At 51.1% G+C, this 13,262-nt stretch overlaps 1 protein-coding gene across 2 annotated transcripts in view; it reads right to left on the bottom strand.

Moving 5' to 3' along the window:
- The window catches only part of Homer2 (homer scaffold protein 2), a 92,375-nt gene extending 79,581 nt beyond the window's left edge, over nt 1-12,794 (bottom strand). The window contains exon 1 of one of the 2 annotated variants that reach the window (XM_032893316.1): nt 12,538-12,794. In XM_032893316.1, coding sequence (XP_032749207.1) covers nt 12,538-12,542 — 5 coding nt within the window. In that variant the 5' untranslated portion in view covers nt 12,543-12,794. The remainder of the gene's footprint in view (nt 1-12,537) is intronic. The other variant, XM_032893317.1, reaches the window with a different exon arrangement.
- Between the last annotated feature and the right edge of the window lie 468 nt (nt 12,795-13,262).

Genomic DNA, 13,262 nt, shown 5'->3' with positions numbered 1-13,262 from the left:
CTTCCTTCCCCTGCCTAGATCCTGCCATGACGGTCTGATGTCAGTTTTTGAAGCACCCAGGACAGCTCTCTCCATTCTTGGTGCGTGCACCGTCTCTTTGTACCCAGGATACTTTGCTGCTTCAGAGGAGTGGCTGCCTCGGGGCGCCTGGCCTGTGCACACATCTGAAGCTCGTCAGCCCCCACGCCTTCCCCTCGAGGACGACCTGCGGGGTTTTGCTGGTAGATTCATTTATAGAATTTATTTGGGGGCTGAAGGGGCTGCTTACAAGAGCAAACAGTCTGTTTCAGTCCCTAAAATGTCTATCCCAGATAGACAGGGGCCGTAACTGTTTCACATACCACTGTTCCCATGTTGAAATAGTATTCTGGACATGGTAGATTAAAACACATCAAGATTTTACTTTATCTGTCTCTTCTCTTTTTGATACGATACTGGAAAATGTATAATTACCAAGACGGCTCTAATGTTCCTATTAGAGCTTACTGGCTTGATTAGCAGGGGTGTATCATGCCAGATTATGGCACTGGTGACACAGCTTGAAATGATAATGAAATGTTTTCTGTGGTGAACATTGAAGAGGGGCACAATGTGTTGTCGGGTACAGAGAGGACAGGAAGGTTGGGCTCGGTGAAACGTACTGGAAACGTCAAATTAATGAGGCCGGAGTCATGAGTCACTGCTGCTTGTCCAGATGCTGCCCAAGCAGCTTATGTCAAGAACCCACACGAATGCAGATTTGAAGGTCATGATCCGTGGGACAGAGGACGTCTCAACGCGGTCACACAGGCCACGATGAATGGCATGCCACCCCGATAGCTCTGTCTGCTCACAACTCAGCACGCCCCATCTCCATTCTCTCTCCCATGCCCAGAGAACTGGGATTGCTGGAAGACACAGGGTTTGTTCCAGTTTTGTTCCTCTGGCCATTTCAACTTGGGGATTCTGAGTGGGCCGAGGGACAGCAACGTGGGGAAGCCACGAGTCCACCTTCCACGGGACACACACTAAGTCACGTAAGGTGGGGAGACAGCAGACACACCACAGCCACCCCTATACCACTTCCTGTCTCGGCTAACCCTTCAGGCCTGCACGCTGATGTTCACTCCCTCAAGGAGATTATCTGCTCCTGTGGAGCAAGGAGATCCACTTCTCGCAGCGGTTAATAAACTCACAGATCTCATTACTCAGAGAGGTCGTGCTGCTGAGAATTTTCATGCATTTTTTTTTTTTTAAAAGAGAAAGTCTGGAAGAATACTAAGGGCGCAGTACTACTGTGAGGTGCGAGGGCAGAGAGGTGACCCAAAGGATGGAGCCCCTTCCTTACGTGGGGTCCCGTATGAACAGCAAGGCTCAGAGTGTGCTCAGAGTGACCACAGTCACTGGCCACGGAACCTAGGGCTGCCTGCCCCTGCTCCCACGTGCAGATCTCCTGGCATGTCGGCAAGTCGCCTCGCTGAGGCCACCTTTAGAATAATCTCGATTCTTCAAGAGACATCTGAAGGCTGGTGACAGACCTGTATTTGCTTCAGCTGACTGCCTGCCCCAGTTCATTCCCTTTCTTCTTGACCTAGCCTCCGGCTCCTAGATAATCCTTGGTTCACACTGAAGGGGAACCATCAACAGATCCAGCCCACTCTTGCTCCTTCCTGCCCAGGTAACAACGCTACTTGGGATAGAAGTGCAGCTCTGTGGTGGAGCCACCGTGTGTGAGAGCCCAGGTCCCATCTCAGCGTCCCAAAATACGCAACTGGATAAACGGAGACTCTGTGGCCCACACCTGCTCTGAAGCTCTTCCTGGACCTCTTCCTCTAACATCTCCAATGTCCCCTTGGCTTTGCTCTCTGCCTCCAAAACCACCCTTCCTTTGACCCTGGCTCCTCTCCAAGCGCTCTCCACTCCATCCCCCAACCCTCGCTCCTTATGTGAGGTTCTCCTATGGGTGCATTTGTGTTTACCCGCTTAACTGAATCTGCTCTGTATTCATCAGTGTCCCGACACTCCCGCTGCCACAGTATTTAACAATAGCCACCTTCTGGGTCTCACCCTCCTCTGGGTGTTAGGAGGTCGATGGCCTGGTTGAAAATGATCCAGTTAATAGCATTCTTTCCCACAGTTCCTACAACCAGTCTCCTCTGCTTTCAGCCTGTCCCATCGCCTCAGTGCATCACTCCCTTCCTCCCATGTGTTATATCGCTTCATGGGGGTGGGGGTGTCTTTGCCTAAGTTTTATGTCTGTCGTTCATGTTAACTTACTCTCTCCCTGGGCTGGTAGATCAATCCACCTCAGGTGACGGCTGCCGAGTATAGATCTGACCCCATCTCATTTCTGAGTATATACATCTAGAAGGTGCCAGTGGATGGATGGCCACACACGGAAATTGGTGAATTTCCTGACACTAAACTCCCCAGCTCTCCTCCAAGAGAGAGAGCTGCCTCTCCTCTTCTGTTCCCAGTGAGCCAGGGTCACCCCTATCAGCTGTAGACCCTAGAACCATTCACACTGCTGACAGCTCGGCCTGTTTTTCCTCACTCCAGCAACTCTGTCATGAAGGCCCCTGCCCCCAGCAAGAACAACTAAAGAACATGACTGATTCTCTAAGGGGCTCAGGCTTGCTCGATTCCCAACTCAGTCCCCTCCTGATTAAAAGATGGGACAGGTTGCTGAATCTCAGATTCACCGGTGAGGACGCCTTCAGGGTGGGGAGGGGACACCCTTGTGGAGACAGGAGGTGGGGGGAATGGGATGTGGACCCCGAGGGGAATAAAATTTGGAGTGTAAAAATATCGACAAAACGAGACTCGAGAGTGCAAACCCCAGTCTCGCCTAATGTGCTCACGTGTGCCCAAGCTAAGCAAGCACGTAAGGAAGACCCTCCTAACTCCAGGGAGATTCCCACATGCATGCTTGGTGTGCACTCCTGGAGGAGGCCTGGGCTCCACTCCAAGACTCACTTGCTCTATCTCTACCAGGCCTGCCCTCTTCTCCCTCTGCTCCCTTCGTTCCCTCCCCGGACTGTGGTGGCCCTCTCACAGGGGTCGCCTCGGACCATGGGAAAAGCAGATATTCACATCACGATTCACAGCAGTAACAAAATTACAGCTATGAAGTAGTAATGGAGACAATTTTCGGTTGGGGTGGGGCATCACCCCAACACGAGGGACTGTATTAATGGGTCCCAGAAGTAAGGTCGAGAACACTGCTCTAAGGTCTTTCTTCCTGATCCCTTGACTCTCCATGCCACCCTCTTCTAAAATCATTTCCCTAAGATAATAATTCTCTCCTACAGAGTGGAATCTATCCCCTCACTGCCGCAGACTGAAGTCCAGGGATGGCCGCATATGTCTGCCTTCCACCCTTATCTTCTAATGCCACCTTTTCTCTCCAAGCCAACTTCACCCTGGCAGTGGGTCTAACCACTCCCTGAGCATCTCAGCCATTCAACAGGTGAAATACAGTGGGTTTGAGGCTGGGGTGTAGCTCAGTGGAGTGAGATGGGAGGGAGGGGGGAGGGGGAGAAGGAGAGGGAGGAGGAGGAGAGGGAGGGAGGAGGAGAGGGAGGAAGGAACAGAAGGAGGGAAAGAGAGAGAGGGAGGCTTCTTACAGAGATGAAAGGACTTCTAAGCTCACACAGCCAACCAGGGGGCTGGGGGTTGGCCCATTCTAGCTCCACTGACAGCCCAGAAGGACAAACTTGCCAAGCGGTCACCAGTCCACCTGGAGGAGGCAGAGACCACTTCTTCACACCATATGAGCTAAAGCAGGCCTTGCTGGCACCTTCACCCTGCCCCTTGGAGCATCCTGGAGCATCCTGGAGCATCCTGGAGCAGGCTGCATCCCTTTTCCCTTGAGGACCTTCCCAGTTACCCTTCTCTCCCAGGACAACAGAAGCCAAAGCAACTCTCTTTTCTCCACTTATCTGAACAACTCCAATTAAACACTTTCCCAATTAAAGATCCCAGAAGGGCTCCAAAGCACAGGTGGGGTCTGCAGTGTTCCTCACTAATTAGGTCCCTGTGGACTGCCCTACCCCATGACCCAGACAGGATACCTCAGAGCTACCAAAAGGCTGGCTGCTGGGCTCAGCTACTCTCGTGGGATCCAGACCCATGCCTCCCCAGGAAGGACAAACAGCAGAGCCTGCCTTGCCTGAGCCCACCTCCCAGCAGAGTGGGAAGCAATCTCAACAGCCCCCCTTTAGCCAGGAGGCACCCAGGGCTTCTTCAGGTAGAGAGTCCATGTTCTCTAATTTCTCCGAGAATAATAAGAAGACTATCAAGTTTGTGAGTAAAAATGTTGTTGAAAAAAAAAATCTCTTTAGTCTTTGACAAATGTCTAAATGTGTTCCCCACAAGAGTATTTTTATTCTAACAAGCTAATTTGAAATATAATTTAAATAATTTCTACCAGAATGATACCATATGACTAACAGCACCTTGGTGGCTTCACAGTGCTTTCAAAAAGGGTTCCATCCTGCCTCGTCCCACACAGAACACACCGCGCTCTGAGACAACCGCGCTTAGTGCCAACTCTCACCTTCAAACTTATAAATATCCCGGGGGCGCCTGCACGCCCAGTACCTAGAAGACGCAGGAACACAGCAAAGCAGCGCTTACAAGGCCAAGGAATCAAAAACAACACACGGAGCTTTCTGCCCCAGCTCCACCACACCTCTCTCTGCTCGATTCGTTAAGCAAAGTGTGGCTCTGAAACCCTGCGGGGTCAGGGATCAGACCCCAGGGGCTCTGGTGTTCTGAGAACCCTTTTCTCTCTTGTAAACACACTGTTTGGTGCTCTTTGCTTCATGTTTGACAAAGAGGGGTGGGGAGTTCTTTTCTTGTCAAGTGATAAGTTCCTGTGCCAAGGGGGAGTCGTCCTCTGGAAGTTTTAAATGCTTTGGGCTGAGATTCACTGTTGAACCTACCTGTTTATTCTGTGTTCACATGTGTGTTCTATGACACCGGAGATGGCACCCTGGGCCTTGAGCGTCCTAGGCAAGCATTCTACCACTGGGCTACACCCCAACCCTGGTGCTTGTTTTTGATGTTTTAAAAACCGTCTTATACCTGAAGCGAGGAATACAATGTCCTTCTGCACGTACTCCTTGTCAGTCCTCTCCCCGGGGGAATTTTCTTTGAAGAGAGGGACAGTAGTCCTTTGAAGCACAAAGAGGATTTCTAAACAGGACACGGGTGTTTTAGCTCCCAAGGAACTACCCCGTCTGAGTCTTCGAGCAAAATTATTTCGCCCCGTATTTCTAAGTGAGGAAGAACACTGGGTCTCCGTCCACCACCCACCCTTAGCAACGATGACAGGCGAGTCCTTAATGTTCTCACCACGGTTCACTAAGAAGCAGTGACTCACTCAAAATTACACAGGCTCCCCAAATTACCCAACACTAATTGTGTTCTTCTCTCTTCTACCATTCTTTTTTTTTTTTTTTTTTTTTTCCTTCTGGTAATTCATTTGAAGCCAACAACTGCTTTAAGGAACTGTTGCACAGACATTTTAAAAATACTCTGCCTTGTTCTTAGCAGGTTTACAAAAAAAAATATGTATCAAATTTGGCAAAATGACAACTTAGAATTAGGTGCAGATCTAAATGATGTATTTTTATAATAACTGGCAGGAGAAGATATCCACTCAAGACTCTTTTTTTTTTTTTTTTGGTTGTAAAAATTATGTTACAAAACAGATATGCAGAGTGATTTCATCTTGTTAAAAATACATCTCCCTTTGTAGACGTACATCTAGACACACAGTCATACACACAGGAAGTCTGCAAAGGCTGGTACCCAACCAACTGTTGGCGAAGGTTGTCTCTGAGATGTGGGATGTCATTTTCCTTTCCTCCTTCACTGTTACTCCATGGTACGGACGGACAATACTGTTATAATTAGAATAAGAAGCAAAGCTATTTTCACTTTGTTGACAAACAAGAACTAAAACCAAACGGTAGATGAGGAAGGTGGAGGCAACACAAGGACAGGGCAGTAAAACTGTCATCGGCTGTGGAGTGGCCCACGGAAAGTGCTTGCTGCAGGGGCAATAAGGACCTGAGTTCAGGTCCCAAGACCCACGTTAAAGCTGGATGTAGTGATGTGTCTACACGTGATGAGGAGGGGGAGATCCCAGGGGTTCACTGGCCGGCGAAGCAAACTGTAGTGGTGAACTCTGGACCCAATAAGACACACACACACACACACACACACACAGAGAGAGAGAGAGAGAGAGAGAGAGAGAGAGAGAGAGAGAGAGAGAGAGAGAACACGAACCCAAAGACCAAGTTAGCAAGAACAATGAATGAGCTCTGGTGAGTGTGACACACACTTGACTGAGGCATTACAGAGAAGAACATGGTAGTGTCCACAACCACTGAGTCCTAAGAAAAGCAAATCACCTACTGTGCTCCGAGCTCTTCCTCAGGGGACTGTGCACAAGCGACAGATGGAACCTCGACTCAGTCCTAATTACCCTCAAGGTTAAGAATGGCGAGAGGCGGGGTTGGGGATTTAGCTCAGTGGTAGAGCGCTTGCCCAGCAAGCGCAAGGCCCTGGGTTCGGACCCCAGCTCCGAAAAAAAAAGAAAAGGAAAAAAAAAAAAAAAGAATGGCGAGGGCTTCCAACACGAATGATGGTAGTTCCCAAAATAGAAGTGACCCCCAAGCACTTGGTCCAGCTCCTGCTACCTGCTGACCTCTTCACCGCTCTTCCTACCAGACACTTGGTCCAGCTCCTGCCACCTGCTGACCTGTTCACCGCTCTTCCTCTCTGCCCCAGCCCTCAGCCCTCAGCCCTCTTCACTGCTCCCTAACAAGCTAGGCATGCCCGCCTCGGAATCTCGAACTTGCTGCTGACCCTTCCCTCAGCTCCCTCGGGGCTTGCTTTGCTTCCTTTGGGTCTGTCAGCCCACTTCTCAGTGAGGCCTTCCAACTGGTTATCTAGGATCTCTTCTGCCACAGCACCTTTGAGCCCATTCCCTTCCTTTTCGGGTGTCTAACGAGCTGAATTTTATAAATAAAACAAAAACAATCCGAAGAACGCTTATCCGCACCTGTTTACTTATTTGCTGATATCTATGCGTTTGGTAATCTAGTTCCTTCTAAACTCTGTCTTTCCCAATATAGAGACTGAAGGAAATTGCTATTTACGTGAACTGGAGGAATCCTACATGCCAAGTCTTCTGGTACCTCTCCAGCAAGAGATCTTAGAGTCCCAAACACATGGACACCCCCTTCAGATGATAACATTTTGCTTACACTCACAGCGTTTAAGCACAAAGAAAGTGCAGCATATGTGGTTTAGCTCCCTCTTTAAATATATAAAAACCCACAGAATCAGGAATTAACTAGTGGGTCTGCTCATCTTTGGGTCCCCAACAGCACTGGACAAACATCTCACAGAGGAGGGGTTCAAATTAACCTTAGTGAAGTTGAACAACAGCAAAACAAAACAAACAAACAAACTGGGCCAGGGGAAAGAAAGCTCATTTTAAAATATTTTTAACTTTATGTGATGGGTGTTTTGTCTCCACGTGTGTGCCTGGTGCCCACGGAGGACAGAAGAGGGTGATCTATCCCCTGGGACTGAGCCGCCATGTGGCAACTGGGAATTAAACCTGTGTGCTTTGGAAGAGCAGCCAGTGCTCTTAACCAGCGAGCAGACTCTCCAGCCGCTGACTGACTCTGTGTTAGAACCCCAAGTAGTAAAACCCCAGAACTTGTAAAGGAACACGGTGTAGTTCGGAGGTGGAAGGGACATCAGAAGAAAGCAGTATAGATCACAGAAAGGCAGCCAGCCGGATCCGGTGACTGTGGCATTCATCCACTCCGAGTAGCCCATGGCTAAACAAAGCAAGCGAGTGTGAAATGCGGGCGGCCAGGGATGCAGTAGATCCCACTTGTAAACACCAACAAAATCAGCTGAAGTCACAACAGCCAACGAGCTGCCTTTTCTGTTGGCCTTTTATAGACGGTAAGAGGAGGCTTTATAAACCCAATGCTCGGCGGACAGCACCTGGCCTGAAAATTAACTCCCATCACAGTAAAAACAAAGCTGCATCCAAGCGATCCCCCCCCCTCTTTCCCCACTTAAGAAAATCATATAAGAGGTCCGAAAGCACCGTCCCTCTGAAGCTGGCATGCAAGTGAGGCTTCCACCGTGCAGACAGTAACCAATCATAAATGTCTATGGCAGGCCTGCGAGGCCACTGTACCACACGTTGGGGTGCAATGGTAAAACGGTAGGTCCCATCTGCGTGGAATGATTCAAGGATGACGGAGTATAAATGAGTCAACAAAGCCCAGGTAGTGACAGCTGTGCTGTGTCAAGGGACTGCAGGCGACGCGGGTGGGGCTGGGTGAGAGTTCTGGGAGTGGTGGCTGGAAAGACTGATCTGTGTCAACGTATGAAGGAAAGCAGAGGATGTCTGCAAAGCCGGGGTACGAGGATTTCCAAAGGCCCCAGGAATGCGGACTAGCACATTCCCAGCGCTGCAGAGAGTTCTAGCAGTCAGTGCTGAGCTAGAATGTGCTCCTGTAGTGATGTTGAAAGGAAGAAAGAAAGTGGTCCTTAGGAAAGGTGGGAGGAGGTGGATGGAGGGGGTCCTCCCCGAAGGAGGCCAGGAATCTTCAGCATGTAGTAGGTGGCCCTGCAGGGTGACTGGTGACAGTGGAGATAAGGTAGAGGCCTGAGCCTTTGTCTGCTGAAGGGTGTTGAGACAGGAGAGTGACAAGATCTGATTTGCAATCTTAAAAGCCAGTCACTTGGCTCCTAGGAAAAGACTAGACTGGCGGTAAGCCAGCATGGAAGCTGTGGGTGGGTTGAAAAGTTTATCCTTCCAAGAGGGAGGCAGTGACGGGCAGGACTAGAGCCAGCACGGTGGTTATGGGAGAGTGAGCATACTCCAGTGTACTCATGGGGCTCGTGGCGGCATGGATATGGGATGGGGAAGGGGGTGAGGGCAACCAGGGATGACTCTTGGTGAACTAGCAGGAAGACAGTGGGGCCCGCTGACTGGGGGGTGGGGCAACAGCAGGAAGGTGAACAGCAGCAGCAATGGCAAGAGCTCCAGGGACAGGCGGATTAGAAGTCCAGGCCTTTCTTGGAAATAAAAAGGGAGGGTTGATGATGTATAGGCAGTGATATTTAGAGCCCTGTAGGTGATGAGGGCAAGTTGAGGAATTGGATAAAATGACCTGGAAAGAGAGTAGTGACCGAGAAAGGGAACGGGGAACAGCTCCTAAGCATATCCACCACTGGGAGTCAGACAAAGGAGCAGCCAGCAGAAACACTGAACCTCAGAACCAAGGGAACAAAAAGGCAGATGGGTGTGATGTCAGAGGAGCTGAGGGGGGTCTGGCAAGAAGGAAGACAGGCCTCCTCCATGAGGACCACTGAGGAGGGGTGGGAGAAGAGAGGGACTGACATCTAGAAGTTTCTATGCTGAGGTGAAGGCAGAAGCCAGAGTAGAGTGTGGAAGTCAAACAAGTGGTAGAAAGGAAAATGCATGTTGGCGATGGGCTTGCCCTGTCTGTGAGATGTCCTTAGAGGGACAAGGAAGGGAACAGAAGCAGGACAGGCGTGCAGGGTTGGGAGAGGGAGCAGCCACTAGCTACATGTCACTATTTAAGTCAAGCCCTGAGTGACAGTAGGTGCATTAAAGTGCCCAAGGGCTGCTGTAACCGACCCCATGGCCACGGCACATTTCCAGCGCTGCAGAGAGTTCTATGGTGCAGTGCTGAACTAGAATGTACTCCTATCCTGATGCTGAGGAGAAGTTAAGAAAGTGATCCGAGATGTTGAAAGGGTCTGGGCGGAGTCTACATCGGTAGAGAGCTGTTGGCCAGCAAGAAAACAGGCAGGAAAGAGAATGGCAGCGACTATATCTGGGCTTCGCCTACTTTATGGGTTCTTCTCTCTAACACTCTTCATCTGTTTTCCACCTTTCAGCCTCCTAACAGTAGACAGGAGAGAAAGGATAGAGGAGTAGGGCGACATTAGATGACTCCCTGATGGTTAGGGACCCAAGTTCCTTGGGAACAAGTTTGATCTTCCCCGTCAGGATATCTAATTCCTTCGTGATGTTTCTCCTCTGCACACAACTACTTAGCATATACCGACCAGCAGCCCACCCTCTTGAGGCCCAGCATTTACGGACCCTCTGAAAAGTCCCCAGAATCCCAACTGTCACACAGTCACAGAGACTATCTGCTGCTGGCAAAAATCACGCCCCTGCCAGAGCATGAGGCAAATCACAGTCAGCTGCTGGGGGCAGTCTGAACAGCCCCACATCCCAGGCCTGGGATTAAAATGAAAATGTGCTCACAATGTTTCTGTGTTCTTTAAAGAAACCAAAATTCTTACTACAAACTGCATTCTTGCTGTAGGAAGGGCAGGGAGATGGAAGGAGAGGTTCCTTTGGTCTGTGACTGCTACTTGGTCCACGAAAGAGGAGACAGAAGTATGCACAGAAAGGGTGAGCGACATCTGAAAGGAGCCGTGTGGAAACAGCTGCCTCGGGGAGCGAGAGCAAACATTGGAGAGATCACACACTTAATGCAGAACGCTTCACGGAAGGAAAAGGGCAGTAAACACCCAAGGGGGAATTTAGTCTCACCGGAGGAAGAAAATGCAGACAGGTGCTTTTTTCTTCTTCTTTTAATTTCCTTAAACCCTTGTCTCATCTGTCTATACTATAGAGCCCTGAGGAGGTCTGACAAAACTGTAGCCAGGTCTGCTGCCGGCTGCTCTCATTGGCACTTCCCTCCCATGCCCATCCTATGCAAGTCTCAGGAAGGATGGCAATAGTTCTATTTTTTTATTAAAATGGCTCCCTCCACCCACCTCCTCTGTCTACACTACTTATCCAGCCTTTAGCCTCATTTCAACTTACAAACCACGGCTTGTACAGTCACATGAACTACAAAAGAAAATATCTGGTAAAATGGCAGGGAGAGGTGAGAGCTACAAGTCAGCCATTAGCTACAAGAAGTGAGTAATACCCATTTACTGAGTGACGCTAAAATGACATGAAAGCCATGTTCTGCTTTTAAACAAAATGCCCAAGCCGCTCCTCCCTGCTTTTACACAAACAAAAATTACTTTCTGGTATTTTCTTTCAGCTTTTATGAGTAAACGTTTTCATTCCCTCAAATCTATTTTAACCAGAGTTTCAATATTTGTTTCTGATCTTCAGGCGGGCTCATTGGTCGCGTGTCATCTGAGGGGGAGGGGCAGAGGAAGAGTTAAAATTACCCGGTCCTTTTATCTTCCATCCTGAGACCTACATTTGCTAACTCCTTCCCAAAGATTTTGTTTTTTAAGTATGAAACCTGAGAGCCTCAAAGATTCCTGCTGCTCAAAGATCAGTTCTTTCATATCTGCTGAGAGATGGCTGAAAGTGTTACAAAAAAAAAAAAAAAAATCTGTCTTCGGGTAGGGTGACTGTCTATCACCGGCATCCCAGTTGTCCAACATAAGTCTCTTGGATAGGCATCAATATTCCTAAGCAAACTTCCGATGGGCCCTTCTGTCCCTCATGTTCCTTCCTGTCATCCACAGCCATCTGCTCTCCTTTCCCAAGCTCTCTACCTTGCTTGCCTCTGCTCCCTCCAAAACTCTACCAGCGCCATGGAAAAAGCAACTCCAGAGGCTTGTTTGAAGAACGCTCGCTTGGCTCAGCAGCAGAGGGCAGAGATTTCAGACCTCTGGTTCCCTTAACCATCCTCATGGCCAGTAAGGCAGTGTGGCCTAGCTTCTGCCCATAAGCAACCACACACTAGGTTCTCCCCCTTTTACAAGGGTATCTGCTGTGCAAGCTGGGAGAAGTCTCCAAACTACCCTGGTCTCAGTTTCTTCTTCTGGTGAGCAAGCACAGGAACCATTCCTTGCATAGAGACTAAACACCATTGAGTGTGCGCTTACATCGGTGAGCAGATGTAAAGAGTTACTGTGTTATTAGCACAGTGGCTCCTGACTCACAGCGCCTACTGCTCGGAGAGACGCCGAAGAGAAATCAATCCTGCTTTTAAAATTACTTTATACACTCAGAAGCATTAGTCACTTCAACTGAGTGCTCCAACTTCCCTCCCAAGCAACTGGATCCTCACCTAGGTTCCTAACAGATTGCCACAGTCCTCAGCCATCTCAACGCTGCCTACAAGTCCACTATTCCTACACCGAAGGGTTATTATTGGGTGTGTTTCCTTTCCAGGAAAACTTCGATTTCCATGTCGCTGGCTGTAAAATGCAGCGGTGAAGAACGGCAAACTGCTTTTCACACTCACAATCCCAGGCCCTGGAGTTGCTCGCACTAGGGGCAAGGAGACGGCGGAATGGCCGAGGCGCCGAGACCAGCCCCGGGTGCGGGTCCCCGCCAGGTGTCTCCGCGCCTGGCTTGGCTGAGACGGGAAGGGCCGTGGGCTCCGGGCGCAAAGTCCGCGCCCAGGCCGCCCCCCCTTCACCTCCCCAGGCTCCCGCCGCAGCACGCGACCGGCGGCCCGTAGCCCCTCGCGGGTGCTCCACGAGCTCACTCACCCCATCTCCGGCGCTGCTCCTGCGGCCGCTCCGACGGGGCCCCTGGCGTTCGCTCTCCGCCCGCTCGGCAGCTGCTCCCCGCGCGGCACATGCGGCGGCCCGAGTGCGCCCGGCTCAGCCCCGGCGCCGCTCCATTCCGCCGGCAGCGCGGCTGCTCTGCCGGTGTCGGGGCCGCCGCCAGGCGCGGGCGGGCGGGAGGGCGGGGCTGGGCGGCCGGGGCTGGGCGGCCGCGCTCGGGCGGAGCCGCCGGTCCCTCCCGCCCGCTCCTTACGTAACCTCGTGGCCCCGGGCCGCCGCCGCCCGCCTGGAGCCGGGGGCGCGGCAGCGTGTGCAGCGTCCCCCGCGCTGCCGCGCAGTCGCCGCTTCTTCCCGCAGCCCCCTCCTCTCCTGAGTCGACCCTGCACCCGCGCGCCCTGCCAGGCTTGGCGCTGCGCCTCGGGCGGGATGTCCCGCCTGCTGGACTTGAAGTCGCAGCTGGCAGGGACTTTTTGGCCACCTTTAGTTTGCAGACAAGGGAACCGAAGCCCCCCAGGGAGGAGAAATGATGTGACCAAGGTCACATACTCAGATTAGAGCTCAGGTCCCCAGAGTCTGAGATGGGCAGGACCACGACTTGCTCCCCACCCCCCTTAAAGCCCACCTTCATCTACCAGCCCACCTGTCCGGCTGAGTGGCCTTAAAATCCTGGAGGCTAACATGGCAGGGAGGATCCTGTAGCCCAAAGC

Source organism: Rattus rattus, chromosome 2 (assembly GCF_011064425.1).
Source record: "Rattus rattus isolate New Zealand chromosome 2, Rrattus_CSIRO_v1, whole genome shotgun sequence".
NCBI lineage: Eukaryota > Metazoa > Chordata > Mammalia > Rodentia > Muridae > Rattus > Rattus rattus.
Note: the sequence above shows the minus strand (reverse complement) of the source record. Positions and strands in the feature narration are given on the sequence as shown.